Below are 19,903 nucleotides of genomic sequence, written 5' to 3' on the forward strand. Positions count from 1 at the left end.
TTGAGATTCAGCAGCAAGAAATAACACAGAGATCCCAAGTATCCTCTGCCCGTTTCCCGAGGGGACCAGCTTGCAGAACTGTCCTACAAGATCACACCATGAGAGTGACCTTGACCGTCAAAATGCAGACTGCCCCTTCCCGACAGGGACCTCCCCAAGCTACACCATTCACAGCCCATGAGACCCCGCCCACCATGCCCCACCGAGACCCCGCCCACCATGGCCCCACCCCTGAGGCCCCGCCCACCACGGCCCCACTTCGGGACCCCGCCCCATAGTCCCTCCCTGACGCTTGTCCCGGGACTGAGCCCGCCCCACCTTCACGAGACTTGGAGCAGTTGGGGACCAGTCCTGCCGGCGAGACAACCTAAAGGTCGAGGAGAGGAACGGCTGTCGTGTGGCCGGCGCTGGAGGGCCACCCAGCGCTGCTCTGAGCACCGCAGGGAGCTGGCGGGGGCCTCTGTAGCGTCTGTCCCCCCCAACCCCGCCCCAGCGCTCGCCGTCCCACCGCCCCTCCAGTGTCTCCCCGTCGGGGTCCCAGAGCTCCGCCACTGCGCCCCCTCCGCCCCCTGCAGAACCAGGCATGGAGACCTTCCTCAGGAAGAGGCTGGCCTTCTTGTCCTTTTTCTGGGACAAGATCTGGCCTGCCGGCGCACCGCGGTTCCCAGACCCCGAGGCTGACCTGGAGCTGGAGCCCGCCGCAGAGGAGCCCAGTACCGCGGAGCCTTGCAGCCCCCCGGCGCCCGCGCAGCTCTTCAGGGCGCTGTGCGACTTCACGGCGCAGCGCGCGGAGGAGCTGAGCGTCAGCCGCGGGGACAGGCTCCACGCCCTCAGGGAGGAGGGCGGCTGCATTCTGGCCCGCAAGCTCTCGGGCTGGCCCTGCACTGGCCTGGTGCCCATCACCTACGTGGCCAAGGTGGCTCCTGAGACGCTCTCAGACCAGCCGTGAGTACCACCTGCTCTAGGGAGTTAGTAATAAGTGCAGGGTAGTTTGAGGCCTGCACATCCAGCATCACTCCTCAGCCCCCGCCATCCAGAGGTTAGCAAGTTCCGCAGGTGTGGTGCCGGGATGGTGTACAAGACCGGCGCCTGATTCCGCTAGGAGAGGCACAGGCAGGGACTCTGGCAGGAGTGGTTAGGTGGGGCCGGGAGCCGGCCCGGCTGGACGGTGTGTGCATACGGGACCCTCCACACCAGTCTGCTGGCACATGGGGATTCAGACCTGGTGTACAGCAGTGTTTGCTCAGTGGTCATTGTTTGGGGGCGGGGGGCTGAGGACTAGGATGCAGTGAGGTGGTGAGGACATGGGTGAGCAGAGAGGCCGTTCTTGTGCTGTGAGGGGTGAGATAGTGACCTCAGTGTGGAAGGGGTGATAAGCTGGGTCAGAGCTGTGCCTTTGTCCACCCCCTCACCTGTCCACATTCACCTGGCCTCCTCCCTCCTGCTCTGGGCCAGGCATGGGGCAGACATGGCCCTGGTCTTTGGGATTGCTCCCAAAGAGGCTCGTTTAGGGGGTGGGTACAGATGGGAGAGCCCACCCATTCCACTGAGTGCCTAAGGCCCCTAGGGCCAGGGCAGGCCACAGGTGGGGAGTGGCTGGCATGGACCCTTGGCTGTTTGCATGCCAGTTGTGTGGTCATGGCAGGGAGCAGAGGCTGGGTACTCTCCCAGAAGGCTCCTCAGAGCAAACACTGCTGGACACCAGGTCTGAATCCCCGTGTGCCAGCAGGCAGGCGTGGTGGGTGCAGTATGCACACACCGTCCAGCCGGCTCGCGGCCCCACCTAACCACTCCTGCCAGAGTCCCTGCCCGTTCCTCTCCCTGACCTCTTGGCCCAGGCTCAGGGTCCACAGGACACAGTGTGTGCCGGTGCCGGGCAGGTCCCCACCATATGGCTATGGACAGAGTACACGGGCCTTTGACCCAAACCCCGGGCATGGCCCCTACCTGTCTTTCCTCTGAATGTCTTGGCCATTGTCATCCCTACCTTCTAGAAGGAGGGGGCACCTGGGGAACCCTTGGGGCAGAGGCACCTCTTCCCAGTCCTGGTGCCACAGAGGTGACATGCCGGCTGAGAAAGGCCAGAAACTGGCTGGTGAACAGGGCTAGCAAAGGGAGGGTGCCCAGACCGTGCCCTGACATGGGCCCCAGGTCCTGTACCCAGCTGGGTCTCTGCAGACCAGCAGCAGGTCTCATGTCACTCAGGCTACCTCCGGCATCCTGGGGAACCCTGGGGCACCCACTGTCTCCTGGAGATGTAGATCTGGGAGAAAGCCTGAGTCACAGGAAGGTGCCTTCGGAGGGGACTCCAGCCCCACCCCAAGCCATTCTGATGGGAAGGGGGCCCACAGTCCCTCCAGGCGGAGGACAGACTGGGTCAGCAGCTCCTGGAGGTGGGCAGGGTCCAGGGGAGGGGAAGGGCTGCTTGGAGGACTAGCTAATGACTGTTTGTCTGGGCTGCAGATGAAAGGGCTGCCACACTTGCTGTGTCATTACCCTTGGACACCTGGCTGCCTGTCCCCTGGGCCAGCCAGGCAGGAGGAGATCCCTCAACTTTACAAGATGCTAGGATATCCCAGGCTTATCTCGCCTATTGCTCCGCAACCAGGGCCTAGAGTCCAAGAACATATCAGAAGTCTGGGTGTACATGGGGGTTCAGCCCTGCCCCCCAGGCCCTGATGTGGGTACAGGGGCGGGGGAGATGGAAGCACTGCTGACCTGGGACTGTCCTCTATAGCCCCTCCCCGCATAAGAGTCTCTCCTGGGTAGAGGGTTCCCGAGGCAGGGGCTGGCTGCAGGGGTCCCTCAGTGGATGGAGCCCGCAGATGCCTGGGGCTGGGCCTCCTGGTTCCAAATCAGTGTGTCTCCGGCTTGCCATCCACCCAGGGCCTGTCTGGGGGAACCACGTCCACAGGTCCCTGACCCTTCCCCAGATGTCCACTGATTTTACCTCCTAACAAACCTCTGCCCCTCCCACCATCACCCTACCCCACCCTGTCCTGCCTCATCCTCAGCTCAGCCCCACTGCTCACTCTGGCCATGTTGTTTGCTGGCCCCCTCCCCATAGAGCCCCAGAGTGGGCTCCGATGTCTATCTGTGCCAGGGTAGGCCTGTCTCTGCCCTTGTTCTTCCAGGCCCCATTCTCACCCCAGGTTCCAGCAGCAGCCCCTCCCAGGTTGTCTATCTGGTCCTTTCTTTGGGTGCCCCCACCTTGTGCCCAGTCCCCAAGGACTCCAGAGACTGGGCCCTGGGGCTGGGGCATGTGCAGACCCCGGACTGGGTCCCCAGTACCAGGCACCAGGTTCCTCTCTTTACCTCCTGCATGGAGTGGGCATCTGGGGCCTGACCCATGGGAATCATGGGTGTCTCAGGGCTGAGCCAGTATGGGGACTGCTGTGTCCGCCCTTTGCAGCTGGTACTTCAGTGGCATCAGCCGAACCCAGGCCCAGCAGCTGCTGCTGTCCCCCCCAAATGCGCCAGGGGCCTTCCTCGTCCGGCCCAGTGAGAGCAGCCGTGGGGACTTCTCACTGTCAGGTACCAGGGTGCCCTTGACCTTGGGGTGGTGGCTTCCCCAGGCAGTGCCAGCCCCCAGCCCACTTTGGGGCCAATGGTATGGGTGGCCTGGTTGAGATGGTGGGAGGGTCAGGGCTGCAGCCAAGATGGGGTCTCCATCTCTGCGCCCTCCCAGTCCGGTCCCAGACCAAAGTCTGCCACTACCGCATCTCCACGGCGGTCGACGGCAGCCTCTACCTGCAGAAGGACCAGCTCTTCCCCAGTCTGGATGAGCTGCTGGCATATTACAAGGCCAACTGGAAGCTGATCCAGAGCCCACTGCTGCAGCCCTGCGCACCCCAGGTGGGCCCATCCCTTCCTCTGCTGTGCATGCCCCAGGTGGGCCCGTCCCCCTCCTGCCCTGCCCGCCCCAGCTGCGCCTGTCCCCCTCTGCCCTGCCCACCCCAGGTGGGCCCATCCCCACCCCTTCCGCCAGGCTGCCCCTCGCCAGGCCCGTGACACTCCTCAGCATGTGTCCGGCTGGCTTAGCCCAACCCTGGGTGAAGCTCCTGTGACTCCTCTGCACTCTGCCTGCGACCCTGCCCTGGTCGCAGGGCAGGGTCTGCTCTCACAGGTTCATCCCTATGGGATTCTCTTCTCTGAGCGGGGAGGGGAATGAGGCCTGTGAGATGCCCTCCCTCCCTGCCCAGCTCTGCCATGGAGCAACCAGGAGGGTGGGGGGGGAGGCAAGTTGGGGAAGGCGTCCAGGGATGGCACCCACAGCCGCCCCAGGCCAGCGTGGAGGCCGTGGGAAGAGATGCCTGTCGGGACGGCCACACCTGTGCTGGAGCCATGGTATCTGTGATGGTCCCAGTCAAGCAGTCCTGCCAGGGGCCGAGCAGCCATCTGGTTCTTCTGGTCCCTTAATGACAGCCTGGATGGGACAGTAATGAGTGTGGATGGATGCCTGCACCGGCAAAGGTGCCACTTAGGTCCGGAAGCAATTAGGGTCAGGCCTCCAGAGGTCAGCACCTAGGCCCCTGGCCCTGAGCAGGGTCGGAGGCAAGTGTGTGCTGGGGCACAGGGGCAGAGAGCTGGAGGCCCAGGGCCCCAGGAGAAGCCGTGCACTCTGCCCAAGGAGCCACAGGCAGAGGACCTGAGTGCTCCCACCCCTGCAGAAGTCCCTTGAGCAGGACGAGTGGGAGCGGCCCCACTCGGAGTTCACCCTGCGGAGGAAGCTGGGCGAAGGCTACTTCGGGGAGGTGTGGGAAGGCCTGTGGCTGGGCTCCATGCCCGTGGCAGTCAAGGTCATCAGACCAGGTGGGTGGGACCCCAGAGCCCAGGGTGGTAGCAGTGGGTGGTGGTGGTTATGGCAGATCCTGGAATGCTGCCCTGTCCCACAGGCGACGTGAAGCTCGCCGACCTGGCCCAGGAGATCCAAACGCTCAAGAGCCTGCGGCATGAGCGCCTCATCCGGCTTCATGCGGTGTGCTCGGCGGGTGAGCCTGTGTACATCGTCACAGAGCTCATGTGCAAGGGCAGCCTGCAGGCCTTCCTGGGCAGTGAGTGTCACAGTGGGGATGGGGATGCCCTCACCCTTCCTGATGGTCCTCCAGGCCTTTTTATTGAATGCCGATTGTTAAGGCCCATATGGCCGGGGTTGGTTCTGGACATGAGTGAGGCTGGGCGGGGTCTGGACACTGCAGTTCCAGGTGGGGCCCCTCTGGGTCACTAATCCTACACTAGGTCACTAGTTCTGGCATGGACCCCATCAGACCCCGGGTGCAGCCCTCCCCCACTTTGGTCTGTTTCTATTTCTGGTTGGGAACCAGGGTCAGGCTGACACAGAACCACAACACCAGTGTCCCCCTCCGGCCTTGGCAGGCAGTGCTGTCCTCAACCTGACTTAGAGCTGGGGACCCCAAAGTGCGGAGGGCAGTGACTAGGGCAGACGCCTGCCGCCTGACTGTCGGCCCTGCCTGCAGGCCCCGAAGGCCAGGCCCTGAGCCCACCCTTCCTGCTGACCTTTGCCTGTCAGGTGGCCGAGGGCATGAGCTACCTGGAGGAGCAGCGCATCGTGCATAGGGACCTGGCTGCCAGGAACGTGCTCGTGGGTGATGACCTGGCCTGCAAGGTGGCTGACTTTGGCTTGGCCCGGCTGCTCAAGGTCAGCGTGGGCTCCGGCCATGGGCTGCTGGGCGACTCAGGGGCTAGGGAGGAGGCTGCCTCTCCACCCATTGCGCCACTGGTCTCCCCTTGCCCAGGATGACGTCTACTCCCTGCGCAGCGGCTCCAAGATCCCCGTCAAGTGGACGGCGCCTGAGGCAGCCAGCTATTGCGTGTACTCGCCCAAGTCTGATGTCTGGTCCTTTGGGGTACTGCTCTACGAGGTCTTCACATATGGCCGGTGTCCCTACGAAGGTGGGTCTCCTGGCAGCACAAGGCAGGAGGCAAGGGTAGTCCAAGGAAGGAAGCATGGGAGCCAGCTTGGAGGAGGAGTCACCCCCTGCCCGGGGATTGCTGAGCCTGGAAGGGGTACCAAGCCTGGAGGCTGCCTGCTTGGCAGGGTCTGCCCAGGGCTGGAGGTGGGCTCCAGGGTGACTCCCAGGCCAAGGGAAGAAGCACCTGCCCAGCCTCTCTTCCTGCCTCTCCCCAGGGATGAGCAACCACGAGACTCTACAGCAGATCTCACGGGGGTACCGGCTCCCGCGCCCGGCCGCCTGCCCGGCTGAGGTCTACGCGCTCATGCTGGGGTGCTGGAGGCGCTGCCCGGAAGAGCGGCCAGACTTCATCACACTGCGGGAGAAGCTGGGCACCACTAGCAGGCGCCACCGCCCCACCCTCACATGACCCGGGCTCCTGCCCAGAGACCCCTCTCACAGGACAGTGTTTGCCAGCAATACCTGCTGCCCAGAACTGGTGCCAGCCCACAGAGCCTCTGGCTGTGGGCCTCACACCCTGACACGTGCTGACACACAAAGCTTGTGCACACGAGGCAGACACACGCGGACACCCGCTCAGACAGGAGAGGGACCGGCGTCCTCCACCAGGGTGACTAGTATTCCCCAGAGAGGGAGGGTCTCAGCAGAGAAGCCCAGACAGAGCCCACATTCGCCCTGACCTCAGGGAGACACTGGGCAGAGAGGCCTCCTGCCCGTGCCTGCCTCATCGAGCCCCCTCCCACAGTCAGGAGCCTCGATGGGTTGCTGTGGCCTTCTTGCAGCTGCCAGTGCTAGGGCTTTGGCAGGCCCAGGGCGCTGGCCCCACTTGGCACACAGACTGGCATAGCTGCTCCCTCTTGTGGGCCACCTGGGCCTGACGGCTCAGCCCACCATCTGGTGGATCGTGCCCGAGGAAGAACTGGACCTCACGTGCCCACCTCCACCCCAGGGCATCTTGGCATCCACATCCGGGGATTCAGAGGCAGCACACCCCCTGGGCTGTGGGCAGGAACAGGATGGTGGGGGAGGCTGCAGAGGCCAGCTAAAGAGCCTTTCCCATGCCCCTGGGGCTGGAGCAGAGAGAGAGGGAGGGAGGGAGTTGTCAGACCACAGGAAGCTCAGACTGGTGACTAGGTGACTGCGTGTCGCTCTGGGTGGTTCTCTGTGGGTGGGGCAAAGGTCAGGGAGGCATCATGCCTCAGAGCTGGGGTCCTGGGTGCTGGCTGACTGTGCAGGGTTGGGGTGGGGCAGACACTGATGCTCTGGCGTCTGGGCACCTGGTGACCACTGGCCCTCCTGTGACAGGAAGCAGCCAGTTTCCAGGTGCAACTGCTGCCCTGGGGCTGATCTCAAGCACGGCTTTGTCACAGGACGTGCGCTGTTGGCTTCACCTCACCCTGCCGGCTCCAGTCCCATGAAATGGACATGGACAGGGATTGGGCAGGTGGGGTCCACCCTAAGGGTTCCCGACTGTCATCCTGGGAGCCCCAGGCTGGCAGCTGTGCTCCAGAGGCCTGTGGGACAGAAGGGGCAGAGGCATCATGGGAAGCTGGGACCCTAGGGTGCAGATAAGTGACCCTCCCGCCCCAGGGGCTGCTCAGATGCTCAGAGAAACAGTCTGTGCAGGGTTAGAGAAACTGGGGCAGGGGACTTCCCAGAGGGGAGGGGAGGGGGCCCTGGAGGGTGAGGGATCCCTTGAGCAGAGAGGGGAAGTGAGAACAGGCCACTTCAGGGCCCCAATCACTTTGGTTGTGGGTCAGAGCCTGAGACATGGTCCCCAGCATCACCATCCTCAACCAGGCAGATGGGGGAGGGGGCAAGAGGGTTTGGCCCGAGGCTTTTGGGACACCAGGCAGCTGGGCCTCAGCTCTGCCCTGGCATTCAGCCCCTGACCCCTCTCTACCCTCTCCTGGGAGAGCTGGGGTGCCCGAGGGTGAGGGCTGGGCTCCTCTGGCTCAGGTGGTTCCCAGACCAAGAAGCCTGTGGGGCTCGGGCTCCAGCCGTGTTGAAGGACTCACCTTCTTCGTTTCCTGGGGTGTGTGGGAACTGGGGCTGGCAGGCATCCTGGGCAGGGAGGAGCATGCTGGGTGGGGTGACAGGAGAGGCAGGTGTGCGTGGGGGTCACCGGCGTTTCCCAGGGGCATGTCATCAGCACAAGCTAAACAGGTTTGATGCTGATGCCCTAGTGAGGGCCCAGGCCTCAGCCTCAGATCCCTCCCATTTGCTGGTGTGATGGGCAGAACCGGAGGCCCTCTGGACAGAGCTCAGGGGCGGGGCCCAAGGGCAAGGGGGTCAGAGAGTTCTGGCCAACGGTGAGGGGGTAGGTGTGCAGGGGTGGGGGCTTCAGAACTTCTCACCGCCCAGCCATCTGTCCGTCCCCTCTGGGTCCTCCTTGGTCAGAACCAAGCAGGCTTGTTCTTGATCTCAGAGAGGCGGATGGTGCCTAGTCTCTTCTCAATAAAAGGGAAAACGCCCACAAGCAGGATTGAGTGTGTGAGTCCCTGCTCATTGTCCTCACAGCCCTCCCATCGGGCAGAGTCCCTGGCACCCCAGCCTCTGGCCGGGGAGGAGGTGCCTGGGCCTCGGGGGAGCTCCTCCGGGGGCAGGCAGAGAAGCAGCCCTGGGCTTCTGGTGGGGACGCTGCTGGGAACTGGCCATGCTGGGATCCAGGCCCAGCCACACAGTCCGGGGGCTTTGGGGGAGGGCGTGCCTTGTCCCGCCCCTCCAGCTCCAAGTCCCACACCTCCTGCCTGATCAGTGACTCCCCTCTCCCCTCTCCTGGCGCTTAGGTCTGGCCACGTGGCCAGTGGCACCTGTGACCACTTGGTGGGCAGCTTTCTCGGCAGGTGTTAACTGGTCAGTTAGTGCCCAGACTGACCTGGCCCAGGGGGTGGCCCTCAGGGTGGAGCCTAGGGTGCCTGAGAAGGCCCGAGCGGGGCTGTCCTTGGTGGCATAGGTGTGGCTGGCACGGCTGCCTCATCACAGGGATATGGGTGGTGGCTCAGTGGGGCAGGGACAGACTGCTGGGAACAGCCGTGCCCACATGCTGCTCCCAGCTGGACCGGAGAAGGTGGCAAGGCCAGACGGCCCAGTTTTGCTGCTGCACCAGCCATGGGATCCAAGGGCCAGGCTCCCCTGGGCCCCCAGTATGTGGGCCTCTGGGACTTTGAGGCTCGGACTGCTGAGGAGCTGAGCTTCCGGGCAGGGGACCTCTTCCACGTGGCCAGAAAGGAGGAGGAGTGGTGGTGGGCCGTGCGGCTGGATGGGGCGGGCCGGGCCCTGGCTGAAGGCTACGTGCCCCACAACTACCTGGCTGAGAAAGAGACGGTGGAGTTGGAGCCGTGAGTGTCCCTGTGGCCCTGGTGGGTCACTCCAAGGCACCCCCATCCCTGGGCTATGCAGCCCCTCTTGAGCTTGGGAAAGGAGTCTGTGGGGACAGAGCTCTGTGCCTCCGTGGCTGGCCTCTGGGTGCGGGCAGGCGCCTTGGGCAGCCACAGATTGGGAACCCATGGCTCCATATCCCTACCCCTGTCCTCCCGAGAGGCCGGGCCTACCATCCTGGTCTTGGGATCCCTGGCTGGGTGTCTGTGTGTGACTTCCGGGGAGGGGGTCCTGAGGCTGTGGTCCCTCCCCTGGGCTTCCCCATGGTCAGTGCACGGTGTGGGACCCAGAGAGGGCAAAGTCTGGGCCTTCTGGGGAGTGAAGCTTTGCTCCCCTTCCAAATACCTGAAATCAGACATGTGGTCTCATCAGAGGGAGTGGGAAGGCTGTTGAGACAGGCCAGCCGGAGTGTGGGCCACAGACATGCTTCCTGTGCCAGCATGACTGCCTGTCACTGGCGAGATAGCTCTGGGAGGTGTCTACAGTCCTGAGGGGCTGCCCAGGAATCTTGGGCCACAGGAGTGGCCTGGCCTGGGCTGCTCACGACCCGAGGAGGTTCTATGGACTCTGGGTAGGCAGTCCCTGTGCGCCATGCGCCCCACTGATGGAGTGCCTACTGTGTCTTCCTGGAGGGACACAGCACACACTGGATGGCCTCAGGCGGGATCAGCATGGCCAGGGCAAAGGCCCCGAGTCCCTGGGAACACAGCACATTTGAGAAGTGGAAGAAGGCAAGGAGGTGGGGTTGGGAGCAAAGGGGAGAGACTCCAGAGGTGCTGGGCAGGTGGGTGGGAGTGGGCTGTGAACCCCACAGGGCTCAGTGCTGGGCAGTGGTCCTCTTGTGCGGGTGCTCACATTTCAACAGGGCCTGAGGGGTTGAGGGTACAAAGGGCAGAGCGGCTTGCAGCAGAGGTTCCCTGGGGAGTCCCACTGGCCCCACCTTGCCCTCCAGAGTCCAGGCTGGTCCCTGCTCTGGTGCTGGGAGTCGGGGTGTGAGAATGGGTGTGTGCTGGTACGTGTGAATCCTCAGATCCCAGGGCTTTTGAGCACCATGTGTCTGTGGCCCCAGAGGGAGAAGGTACCACAGGGTCACAGGACAGTGTAGCCCAGGAACTTCCCTGGTGGTCCAGTGTTTCAGATGCCGCGCTGCCATTGCAGGGGTGTGGGTTCCATCCCTGGTTGGGGAACTAAGATCCCATACCCTGCATGTTGTCTGGCAAGGCCAAAATGAAAAAAAAAAAAAAAACAACCCCACAAAAAACCCAAACAAGATGGGTCCAAGTGCATGGCTGCAGAGTCACATCTGAAGTTGGGGATGGGTCGCTGCACCCATAGGATGGGGGGCTCTATCCCCACAGACAGGGGATGCCCCAGGCAGAGTGGTGGGGGGCCTTTCCCACTTCTGGATCTCCAGGCCTTTCCTGGTATCCAAAATTGACCACTTGGGACATTTGGGGTTGGCAATGGGCAAAGAAGGGTGCTCTGGGTCAGTGAGTGTCAGAAGGCATCTGTGGGTTTGGGCTGGAACACAACTCAAGGAGGCAGAGGGTCAGGTCAGGTGGGGGCTGGGACTCAAGGCAGGGGCACTGGGGGGATCTGCTCTGCTCAGGGTACCCCCATCCTGCAGGTGGTTCTTCGGCCGAATCTCTCGCTCGGAAGCTCTGCACCGACTGCAGGCCATGGGCAACGAGCAGGGGTCCTTCCTGATCCGCGTCAGTGAGAAGCCAGGCGCCGATTATGTCCTCTCGGGTACCCACTTCCTGCCCTCCCCGCTCCACAGCCGCCTCCCCACCCCCGGGCCTGACTTCCAGACTTCTGGTCCCTAAACCCTTCGTGCATGTAGAGCTCAGCCCCTCTGGCCTATCCTCTCCCCCGCCCTGGGACGTCTAGACCTTGCCCTGGGAGCTCTGACCCTTGGTGGGCGAGGGCCCCAAGGTCTGGGCTCCTGTCCCGAGGTCCTGTTGGGTCCTTACTTTCTTGGCACCTGCTCATGAGTGCCCCACTCTGTGCAGTGCGGGACCAGCAGACCGTGCGCCACTACAAGATCTGGTGGCGGGCCGGCCGGCTGCACCTCAACGAGGCTGTGTCCTTCCCTGGCCTGTCCGAGCTCGTGGACCACCACAAGGTCCAGAGCCTGTCCCACGGCCTGTGGCTGACCTCACCCTGCAGGAAGGTAGGGGCCCCTGATCCCCATGCCAGACCCTGGCCTCCCCACTGCCCCTTACAGGGGTGCGAACCCTCCAGTGGAGATGGGTGTGGGTCTTTGCCTCAACTGCCTGGGGACCCTTGGGGACACTCTCTGGGGACTCTGGCAGCCAGTCAGCTGTGTTTGTACAGAGCCGGGCATGGGGGGAGGGTGGGCACTCTCACCCCCGGGTCAGCAAGAGGTCAGCTGTGTTCCTGCCATGTCCTGAGTCTCTCCGGCCATATGCCCTGGCCGGCAGACAGACAGGACTTTTGTCTGAATGGCAATCAGGTCAGTGTCACTGGTTCAGAGCAGGTGGAGGGTGCTTTTTGTCTGCTGGACACAGAAGGGGTCAGCTTGGCTGGGGGCAGCCTCTGTGAGCCCGGCTACATGCTGGACACCAGGACCCTCCCCAGCAGGACGTGGCTGAGGCTGACTTCATGTGGACGGGTGCCCCCGCCCATGTCCCTGCAGCACGAGCCAGAGCCCCTGCCCCACTGTGATGACTGGGAGAGGCCACGGGAGGAGTTCACGCTCTGCAGGAAGCTGGGCTTCGGCTACTTCGGGGAGGTCTTTGAAGGGCTCTGGAAGGACAAGGTCCGAGTGGCCATCAAGGTGATCGCCCGAGGTCAGTGGGCCAGTGGGGGTCGGGTGGCCCAGCAGCCTTGGGCCCTGACAGCCCACCCACCACTCAGCACCCTGATCTGGACCATGTGCGGCACCCAGTGCGGCGTCTGGGTGGCTTTCTGCTTTCATGCCGCTGCCCAAGTGCACTTATCCTGACAGGAAATTTTAAATTCTTAATGTAAATGGAAGAAAAGCCCTTAGAATAAGTAATCACCAGAGATCTGAAAAGGTTCCTTTAGACTCTTCTTAGATGAACCACCAGAGGTTCAGATCACCCACTTCAGGAACCGGGGACCCAGGGCTGCAAGGGAGCACATCTAGGGGGAGTTCTAGCTCCACATCAAGCTGGGCAGCGGTAAACCCCATGGGGGTGTCTGTGGTGCCTGGGGTGTGGGGAGAGCTGCTGGTGGGCATAGTAGACCCCCATGTGAACAGTGGGGATGAGGCTGGGTCTGACCTGGCATCCTGGCCTGGGAGATGGGGTATCTGGAAGGGTGTCCACATTTCCTGAGCTGCTGCTGGTGTGGCTGGGTGCAGGGGCAGGCTGAGGGCCCCCAGCTTCTCCAGGGGCCACACCCAGCGAGGCCGCCCACCCCCACAGCCGACCTTCTGCACCAGCACACGTTCCAGTCGGAGATCCAGGCCATGAAGAAGCTGCGGCACAAGCACATCCTGGCTCTGTACGCAGTGGCGTCCGTGGGGGACCCGGTGTACATTGTCACGGAGCTCATGCCGAAGGGGAGCCTGCTGGAGCTGCTGAGGGGTGAGTGGGGGCACCAGAGTGACTGTGCCCGCTGGAGGGAACTGGAGATGTGCACAGATGTGTACCCCCCACCACGCACAGGACAGCCTGGGGTTCTGGGGGGTTCCTCAGCACTTTTCTGCTTACAAAAGGATTTAAAATATCTTGTGATGAATGTACCACTCGTTGACAAAATACAGATAAGATCAAAGACAAGAAAAGCCTCCCATCACTCCTGCACCCACAGTGAACTGAGGCCTCTTTAGTCAAAGCCTTGGTGTGGCTGCCCACCCCTCCTGCTACTGGGACACACAGCCTACTCTCACTGCTGTTCTCTCTTCCTAGAAGACACTGTCCCTTCTTCTGGTGTTTGTGAACATGCTTACACAGCCACACACCCACACACACTCGCACGCCGTGTGTCTCATTGACGCACATACCTCATCATCTATAACAAGAGCCGTCACTTAACACCCAGACCAGACAACCACAGCCAGTGAGCAGAGGCGCCACTGTGTGCAGACGTGGCCTGACTGCAGAGATGCTGCAAAGAAAGAAGTGTGCACGCAGGATAAACTACACCCAGTATGCATGTGTGCACATCAGGGGGTCTATTTTAATATAGCAACATTGGGAATACTTTCCATGTGATAATTGCAAGCAGTTTCCCATATCACTAAATGTTCATCAGAAATGAAATCCTGGTAGTCTGTGAGCCACCACGTGGATGTGCCATGTCCACTTAGGTGCCTGTTGTTGACACCTTCTAAGGTTTTCATGTAAATAATGCTGGGCTGAACATCTGTGTACATATGTCTGCGTTCTTACTTCTTCAGTGTTGATTCCCAGAAGGAAATTCCAAAGGGTTATGTGCTGACTGTATCAGCCTCTACAAGGCCTGCAGTGGCTCCACAGTTCCAATTTGAAATCAGGCCATCTGCCCTTTGCCCCAACCCCTCCCCTGAGCACACGAGTCTGCAGAGAGGACTTGGCCCTGGCTGGTCCTGTTCACCCTGGCTTCCCCTGGCCTCTGCAGACTCTGATGAGAAAGCCCTGCCCATTTCGGAGCTGATGGACATTGCAGCACAGGTGGCTGAGGGCATGTGCTACCTGGAATCGCAGAACTACATCCACCGGGACCTGGCTGCCAGGAACATCCTCGTGGGGGAAAACAATATCTGCAAAGTTGGGGACTTCGGGCTGGCCAGGCTCATCAAGGTAGGGGTGGGGCAGGGTAGAGAGCTGAGGGGACGGGGCATGGGCAGTGAGGGCACGAGCCACTGGAAGTTCCTGTGGCCTTCCCGTTCTCAGGTGAGATATGGGCTATGGAGCCCAAGCTGTCCCTTGACAGGGTTAGGAGGCTTCTGGGAGGGCAGTGCAGGCGCTTGGACGAGTCTAGGAGGACAGCTCTGTGCCCAGAAGCTGCAAACACGGAAGTCCCTGCTGAGCAGGTGGGTGGCAACAGCAGGGCAGGGCGCATAGGCAAGCGGGGTGTGGGGGAGGCACCTGGCCCAGCAGGCTGGCAACACAAGCACTTCCAGGACTCCCATTAACACACTGAGAAGTTGAGAGGGTTCCTTCAGTCATGACACCCAGAGCTAAGTGTTAGCCATTCCTGACTGCTCCTCAAGCAGACCCTGCATCCCCCTAGCTTGGCTGTTAATCTGCTGCCCCTGCCAAAGTCTTTTTGAAGCTCACTGGAAGCTCACTTTCAGGGATTCTCTGCCCCTTGTTCTGGGAGGCTTTCCACTGGGTTCTGCAACTGTGGTTTTCCGGGGCATGGCCTGTGGGTATCTAGGCACGATCTGCCAGCTCAGCTCCCAGGAAGCCATGACATGGTGTGGGTCCTGACTGCACAGTTGCCCACCACATGCCTGGCTCCTCTGGCCTATCCCTGCTGCAGGGGTGGCCCCCAGGCCCACCCCCAGCATGTGTCTGATTGCAGGAGGACATCTATCTCTCCTATGACCACAACATCCCTTATAAGTGGACTGCCCCAGAGGCACTCTCCCGAGGGCATTACTCCATCAAGTCTGACGTCTGGTCCTTCGGGGTTCTCCTCCATGAGATTTTCAGCAGGGGTCAGACGCCCTATCCAGGTACTGGGCCCCAGCATTGCAGACTGTCATTAGGGCAGTAGGGGGCTGCCTCCTTGTCACACCACCCTGCACCACTCACTGGGTATCTTCCAGGGCCACCAGCCAAAAGAGGGCGGTAGGAGTGCCAGGTGTGCAGAGGGTACTGGCCTCCTGCCTCCAGAGCCTCTTTGTACCATCCACCGTAGGCATGTCCAACCAGGAGGCCTTCCTGAGGGTGGAGAGCGGCTACCGCATGCCCCGCCCCCCAGAGTGCCCGCCCACCACACACAAGCTGATGCTCTCCTGCTGGCACAAGGACCCTGAGCAGAGACCCTACTTCAAAGGGCTGTGGGAGAAGCTCTCCAGCTTAACAAGGTACGAGAACCCGCTCTGAGCTCACAGCCTCCCTACAGATGCCCAGAGGCCAGGCCAGCCCTCATGAGTGAGGCAAGGCCTGAGGGACCTCAGATCATGGCTGTGGGCCACCCTGATTCACTGAGGATTTGCTGAAGGTATGGACCACTCCCAGAACCAGCTGGACACTCCTGGGAAGGGGCTCTGGCAGGCCTGGGCCTACGCCTTCCCCAATGCAGCCTGGAGCTGGGACTGTCCCTTTCCCCGACGCCAGCACCTGCAAAATGCCAGGCACCCCACAGCCAACGTCTGCTCTGGAGGCTCCAGGAGCCAGATCACCCCTTTCCTCAAAATGGACCTGTCCCTGGTCCTGACTTGAAGCCCACCAACTAGCAGGACCAGGGTCAAGCCTCCCTGGCCGTGTGGTGGGGACCTAGGCTTTGGCTGCACCCCCTCTGGCCCCTGGCCCTGCCTGAGCCTCAGACTTGAGGGGGCATGATTTCCCAGTCCTCTGCAGAGATAGGCACGGACACCTGCTCCCCGGGGCCAGTGCTGTTCCTGTCCACCTGCCCTGGCAACACCTGCCCTGGGGTGTCGGGGTCTCATCTGGACAATGTGGCCAGGACTGGGTGGGGGTCATGCTAATCCTTGAGGTGGACCCCCCACTCAGCCTTAGCACTGACCACCAGCCTTCCCTGCGACCACAGGAGAGCCTGTCCCCCAAGCCTGCAAACTGCCTGGACACACAGAGGACAGGCAGGACAGATGGTGTAGGCTTTAGGGGCTTTTAGCCACCCAAATGCCTCGGGATGGACTCATGTGACTTAGAATGGAGTTGGGGAGGGGTGGCCAGAGGAGGATGGGCCCCTCCAGCAGAGTCCGGCCCTTGAAGCAGGGGAGGCCACCCCTCTAAGCCTCTGACTTCACACCAAAGCTCTGTCCACTGCCTCACTGAACTGCCCTCTCCTGACCCCACACCCCAGTCAAACTCTGCTGGCCCTGAATGTGGACACCACCAGCCCACCCCCCTCAGGCCTATCCCAGGAGGCTGGCAGAGGATGAGGACCCCTCTCCCGCAACACCACACAGTCCTGGAGTCAGACTCTGCCCAAAGCTGGGATTCCCTGGTGAGAGGGACCCACAGGAGCCTCCCACACTTGCTTCCTGTCTGCCTCAGTGGGGTGCCAGGGGCCTCAGATCCACTCTGGGGATTGGGGGCCCTGTCCAGAGTGTGTCCTACAAGAGAAAAGGGGAGGTAACACCCATAACAGAAGACATGTGGGAGAAAAGTTTGAGGACTGCCTCCTCAAGGTCCTCCAGGGGGCACCGGCATCCCTCTGACCCCAAGGTAGAGACCCCACCGGCCTCCTATAGCAGCAGCAGGAGGGGCCAGGGGTGGAATCACATAGAGGGCTCTGACCTCGGCAGCTGCCTTGGAAGCTTCTGCTCCAATTCTTGGACTGCCTGCTCTCCCTGATTTCCCAAAATAGCCAGGCACCCCACCCCTTCTCAGATGCAAGGCTCCACACTCACTGGAGCTGTCTGCCCACATGAACCTGGGCCAGATCTCAGAGGACACCCCCTAGGAGGGGTTCCAGGAAGGCCCAAGGAGCATGGCCAGCTCTCTCACACCTGGGAATGAGAAGGTTGAGGGTTAGTGACCTCTCCCTCGGGGGTGGGGGAGCACACGGCTCTCTCTCTCTCTCTCTCACACACACACACCAGGCTGCTCACTCCTGGAGTTTATTGTCCACTTGGTGCAAGGCACAGGGTCATGGGGTGTGAGGAAGGCGCGTTCGTGTGGCTCGGATAGCAGAGAGTGGTATTCTCTCAACTTCCTTTTTGGTGTTTTGCTGTTTTGATATTAAAAACCAAACTGCTTCCCCTGACTGCAGCCTGCTTGGTCTTGGGGAAAGGAGGGGAAGGGAGGGTACAGGGGAGGGGGAGGAAGAGGGCTCTGATGAGCCTAGCGCCTTGGAAGGAAGCCTGGCAGCTGGTGGTGGTGACTCAGGACGGGGGCCTGCAGTTGGTTTTGCCAGGCTGGCCGCTGGGCTGCTGCTTCCCCACAGCTTCCCGAGCCAGGTCACAGGTGATCGTGCTGGTGGAGGCCTGGGCAGACTCCGAGCTGGGGGAGAGCAGGAAGTCAGAAGCTGTTTCCACTTGTCCCCGCCCCTCCCCCCACACTGGTCCCCAGAAAGGCACACTCACTGCTCTGGAGACTCCAGCACTGTGGCCATGAACGGGAGAGTGGACTTCCCGAAGAAGAAGCTAGCCCACCAGTGTCCGGGGTCTGCTTTGGGGAGACCTAAGAGGAGCAAGGCAAAGTCAGGGTGCTGCTGTCACTCCCTGGGCACAGACCTGGGAACAGAGGAGTCACTGCACTCACCTGGGTGGTGGGGGATGGCTTCCCCAGGGTACTCGGCACTTCCACAGGAGCTGTTACTGGAAGTGGAGCCCAAGCGGCCTGGAGAGAAGAGGTCCGCTCAGCTCCACGGGGTACCGGGCCTCAAGTCCACCCGGCCAAGCACTAGCTTCACCGGCAGCGCAGCCCAGTGTCAAGGGTCCTTAGCAGCTCACTACCCACCCGGATACAGGTTCTCAAGCAACTGGAGCTGACCCCACAAGCTCTAGGCGGGGGAGCTCAAGACGCCTGGGGCGCGGGCAAGGGGCTGACTTACGCCGGTAGTAGTCGTGGGTGGCCACGAGCGAGCCGCTGGAGGGGATGGCTGCCATGCTCTTGCTTGCGGGCTGGTGGAAACCTGCGCACGCGGGGGTCGGAGAGCCCCTTCGGTCACTGCTGCCTCCGCAGAAGGGCGCTCCCCACCCGGGCTGAGTCGACCCACTCGGACCCCAGGGTCAGGTCAGCCCCTTGGGCTCCCGGGAGGGGCGGAGGCCGGGTTTGTTTACCAAGTCGAGGAGGGGATCCGGAACTCTCGGCCCGCCCTCTCCGCGCGGGCGGCTCCAACCAGCCCGAACCGGCCGCGAGGGACAACAAAGGCGCTTTGTGCGCTGGGCGGCAGGCCTGGGGCTCCGGAAAGCGGCCCTACCTGTGGCTGGCGCGCCCCTAGCTCCGTGCCCCTGGTCCTATCCGTCGCCCCCTGCCCACCCGCGCCCTTCCGACTTCCCGGTCGCCCGGCGGTCAGCCCCGCCAGCCGTCGCGCACCGGCCGCCCCCTGCCGCCCATTCAGGCCGCTCGACTTCATCCACGCGCCGCCCGGGCCCCACCTCGGCGGCGACCCCTCGAGGGCCTCGGCGTGAGATCACGGACGGTGGGCACGGGGGCGCTAGGCCACAGAGCCCATCTGCGTAAGAAAAAGCAGTCTGCCACTCCGCAAACCAGACGTGAGGGCGCGCACGCGCGGACGCGTCCCCCTTATAAGGTGGTACAGCCCCGCTCTCGGCCCCGCCCCAGCCCGGTGAGACTCCGCCCTGATATCGGCCCCGCCCCAGGTAGGCTCCGGTCCCTCCCTTGCTAGGCTCCGGTTCCGCCCCGCCTAATTGGCTGCGAGGCCAACTAGGCCCCGCCCCAAGCTCAGCTTGGCCCCGCCCCACCCTGCCCCAGTGGCGTGGCCCTTGCTGGTCGCCCTGGAGGAAGTTCAGCCCTGTTGTCTGTCTAACTTGGATTGCCGGGCAGCGCATCCTAGCCTGGTGTTGGCTTGAGGTGGTTAAATAACCGCCGCCCCAGCCTGAAAACAGGCCCTGTCTCTCTCCCACCTCCCATCCCCGCTTCCTGGGCCCCATCATTTGGGACCCAGGCTCCCTGCTAGTCCAGCCTGTTTGCACCTTTCTGGCTTATCGGAGGCGGCAGGTGTGCTGGACAGTGGCCCCTGCACTTCCAGTCTGTTTTTGCTGCTGTCCACAGCCCAGGGCTGAGCCCCAGTCGTGCCCCCGCAATGCCCGTCTGCTCTGGCCTTGGCTCATAATGGGGTCCTCCCCACTCTCACCCTGGACAGATAACAGGGTGTTGGCTAGTGAGTGCCCAGCCCTCAACCAGATGTGGGCCCCCACTGGTGCATGCCCTCCCCCAGCTGTTGGCCTGGTGGTACCCGGAACGAGCTGTGTGCCAGGGGCCTTCCAGCTCTTCAGCGACTTCATTGTGGGTGGGAAGCTGGGGAGCCCACCCATGTTCACTGCACGGTGCCAGGGGCTCCAGAACCAATTCTGCGTTCCCAGCTCCAGCCTGTGTCCAGCTGGTTGGCAAGCCTAGGTTGGCGAGGAGAGTGGAAAGTAGGGCAGACAGATGGGGCAGGGTGCTTATGTCAGTGGGGGTGAGTAGAGAGCTCTGTTTGGGGACGTCTCCAGTAGCTGTGAGATCCCTAGTTTGGGCAGCCCCAGCATGTTCCCTGTGGAGTCTGGGCCACACCCTGGCTCTGCAACCGAGAAGGAGGATTTTCTTTCCGGTGTGGAAAGTAGCCTTCTCCCCCACCCTCAGCCTCCTCCAGGCCCCAGGCCCCAGGCCCCAACTGCCCTTGAAGGGGAAGCCTCCCTGTTCTCCTCCTGGGTCTTTGGTGCTAGCCCTGGCTGGACAGTTTGGTCCTGTGGGCTGGGAAAGAGACAGGTGCCCTGACTGGACCTTGGGCCATTCTGTCTACCGGGCACTCTG

At 62.2% G+C, this 19,903-nt stretch overlaps 3 protein-coding genes across 5 annotated transcripts; 2 read left to right on the forward strand and 1 right to left on the reverse strand.

The window, feature by feature from the left end:
- Positions 1-316: 316 nt before the first annotated feature.
- SRMS (src-related kinase lacking C-terminal regulatory tyrosine and N-terminal myristylation sites) lies at positions 317-8,481 on the forward strand. Its single transcript, XM_027976431.3, has 8 exons — positions 317-945; positions 3,413-3,534; positions 3,689-3,855; positions 4,671-4,812; positions 4,896-5,054; positions 5,478-5,659; positions 5,757-5,913; positions 6,149-8,481. The coding sequence occupies exons 1-8, from the start codon at positions 584-586 to the stop codon at positions 6,340-6,342; spliced, it is 1,485 nt and encodes a 494-aa protein (XP_027832232.1). The 5' UTR covers positions 317-583; the 3' UTR covers positions 6,343-8,481.
- Positions 8,482-8,974: 493 nt separating this feature from the next.
- PTK6 (protein tyrosine kinase 6) lies at positions 8,975-17,189 on the forward strand. 3 transcript variants are annotated; one of them, XM_042229876.2, is made up of 9 exons: positions 8,975-9,274; positions 10,942-11,063; positions 11,327-11,487; positions 11,974-12,127; positions 12,728-12,889; positions 13,905-14,086; positions 14,180-14,319; positions 14,814-14,967; positions 15,153-15,290. In XM_042229876.2, the coding sequence occupies exons 1-9, from the start codon at positions 9,045-9,047 to the stop codon at positions 15,177-15,179; spliced, it is 1,332 nt and encodes a 443-aa protein (XP_042085810.1). In that variant the 5' UTR covers positions 8,975-9,044; the 3' UTR covers positions 15,180-15,290. The 3 variants fall into 3 exon arrangements, with proteins under 3 accessions (XP_042085810.1, XP_004014457.1, XP_042085809.1); XM_004014408.5 differs by lacking the exon at positions 14,180-14,319 and having other exon boundaries at positions 15,153-17,189; XM_042229875.1 differs by lacking the exon at positions 15,153-15,290 and having other exon boundaries at positions 14,814-15,146.
- On the reverse strand, positions 17,028-18,650 carry PPDPF (pancreatic progenitor cell differentiation and proliferation factor). Its single transcript, XM_042229877.2, is given in 6 exon segments — positions 17,028-17,327; positions 17,329-17,425; positions 17,509-17,605; positions 17,687-17,764; positions 17,979-18,059; positions 18,464-18,650. Coding segments are annotated over 6 exon segments (648 nt in total). The 5' UTR covers positions 18,504-18,650; the 3' UTR covers positions 17,028-17,072.
- Between the last annotated feature and the right edge of the window lie 1,253 nt (positions 18,651-19,903).

Source organism: Ovis aries, chromosome 13 (assembly GCF_016772045.2).
Source record: "Ovis aries strain OAR_USU_Benz2616 breed Rambouillet chromosome 13, ARS-UI_Ramb_v3.0, whole genome shotgun sequence".
NCBI classification, from domain to species: domain Eukaryota; kingdom Metazoa; phylum Chordata; class Mammalia; order Artiodactyla; family Bovidae; genus Ovis; species Ovis aries.

Excerpts from the sequence above, each read along its gene's own strand:
- SRMS (XM_027976431.3), top strand. The coding sequence starts at position 584 with ATGGAGACCTTCCTCAGGAAGAGGCTGGCCTTCTTGTCCTTTTTCTGG. Across the intron at positions 3,535-3,688 it reads TGGGGACTTCTCACTGTCAG|TCCGGTCCCAGACCAAAGTC; the intron begins GTACCAGGGTGC and ends GCGCCCTCCCAG. Across the intron at positions 3,856-4,670 it reads TGCAGCCCTGCGCACCCCAG|AAGTCCCTTGAGCAGGACGA; the intron begins GTGGGCCCATCC and ends CCACCCCTGCAG.
- PTK6 (XM_004014408.5), top strand. The coding sequence starts at position 9,045 with ATGGGATCCAAGGGCCAGGCTCCCCTGGGCCCCCAGTATGTGGGCCTC. Across the intron at positions 11,488-11,973 it reads TGACCTCACCCTGCAGGAAG|CACGAGCCAGAGCCCCTGCC; the intron begins GTAGGGGCCCCT and ends ATGTCCCTGCAG. Across the intron at positions 14,968-15,152 it reads GGGTCAGACGCCCTATCCAG|GCATGTCCAACCAGGAGGCC; the intron begins GTACTGGGCCCC and ends CATCCACCGTAG.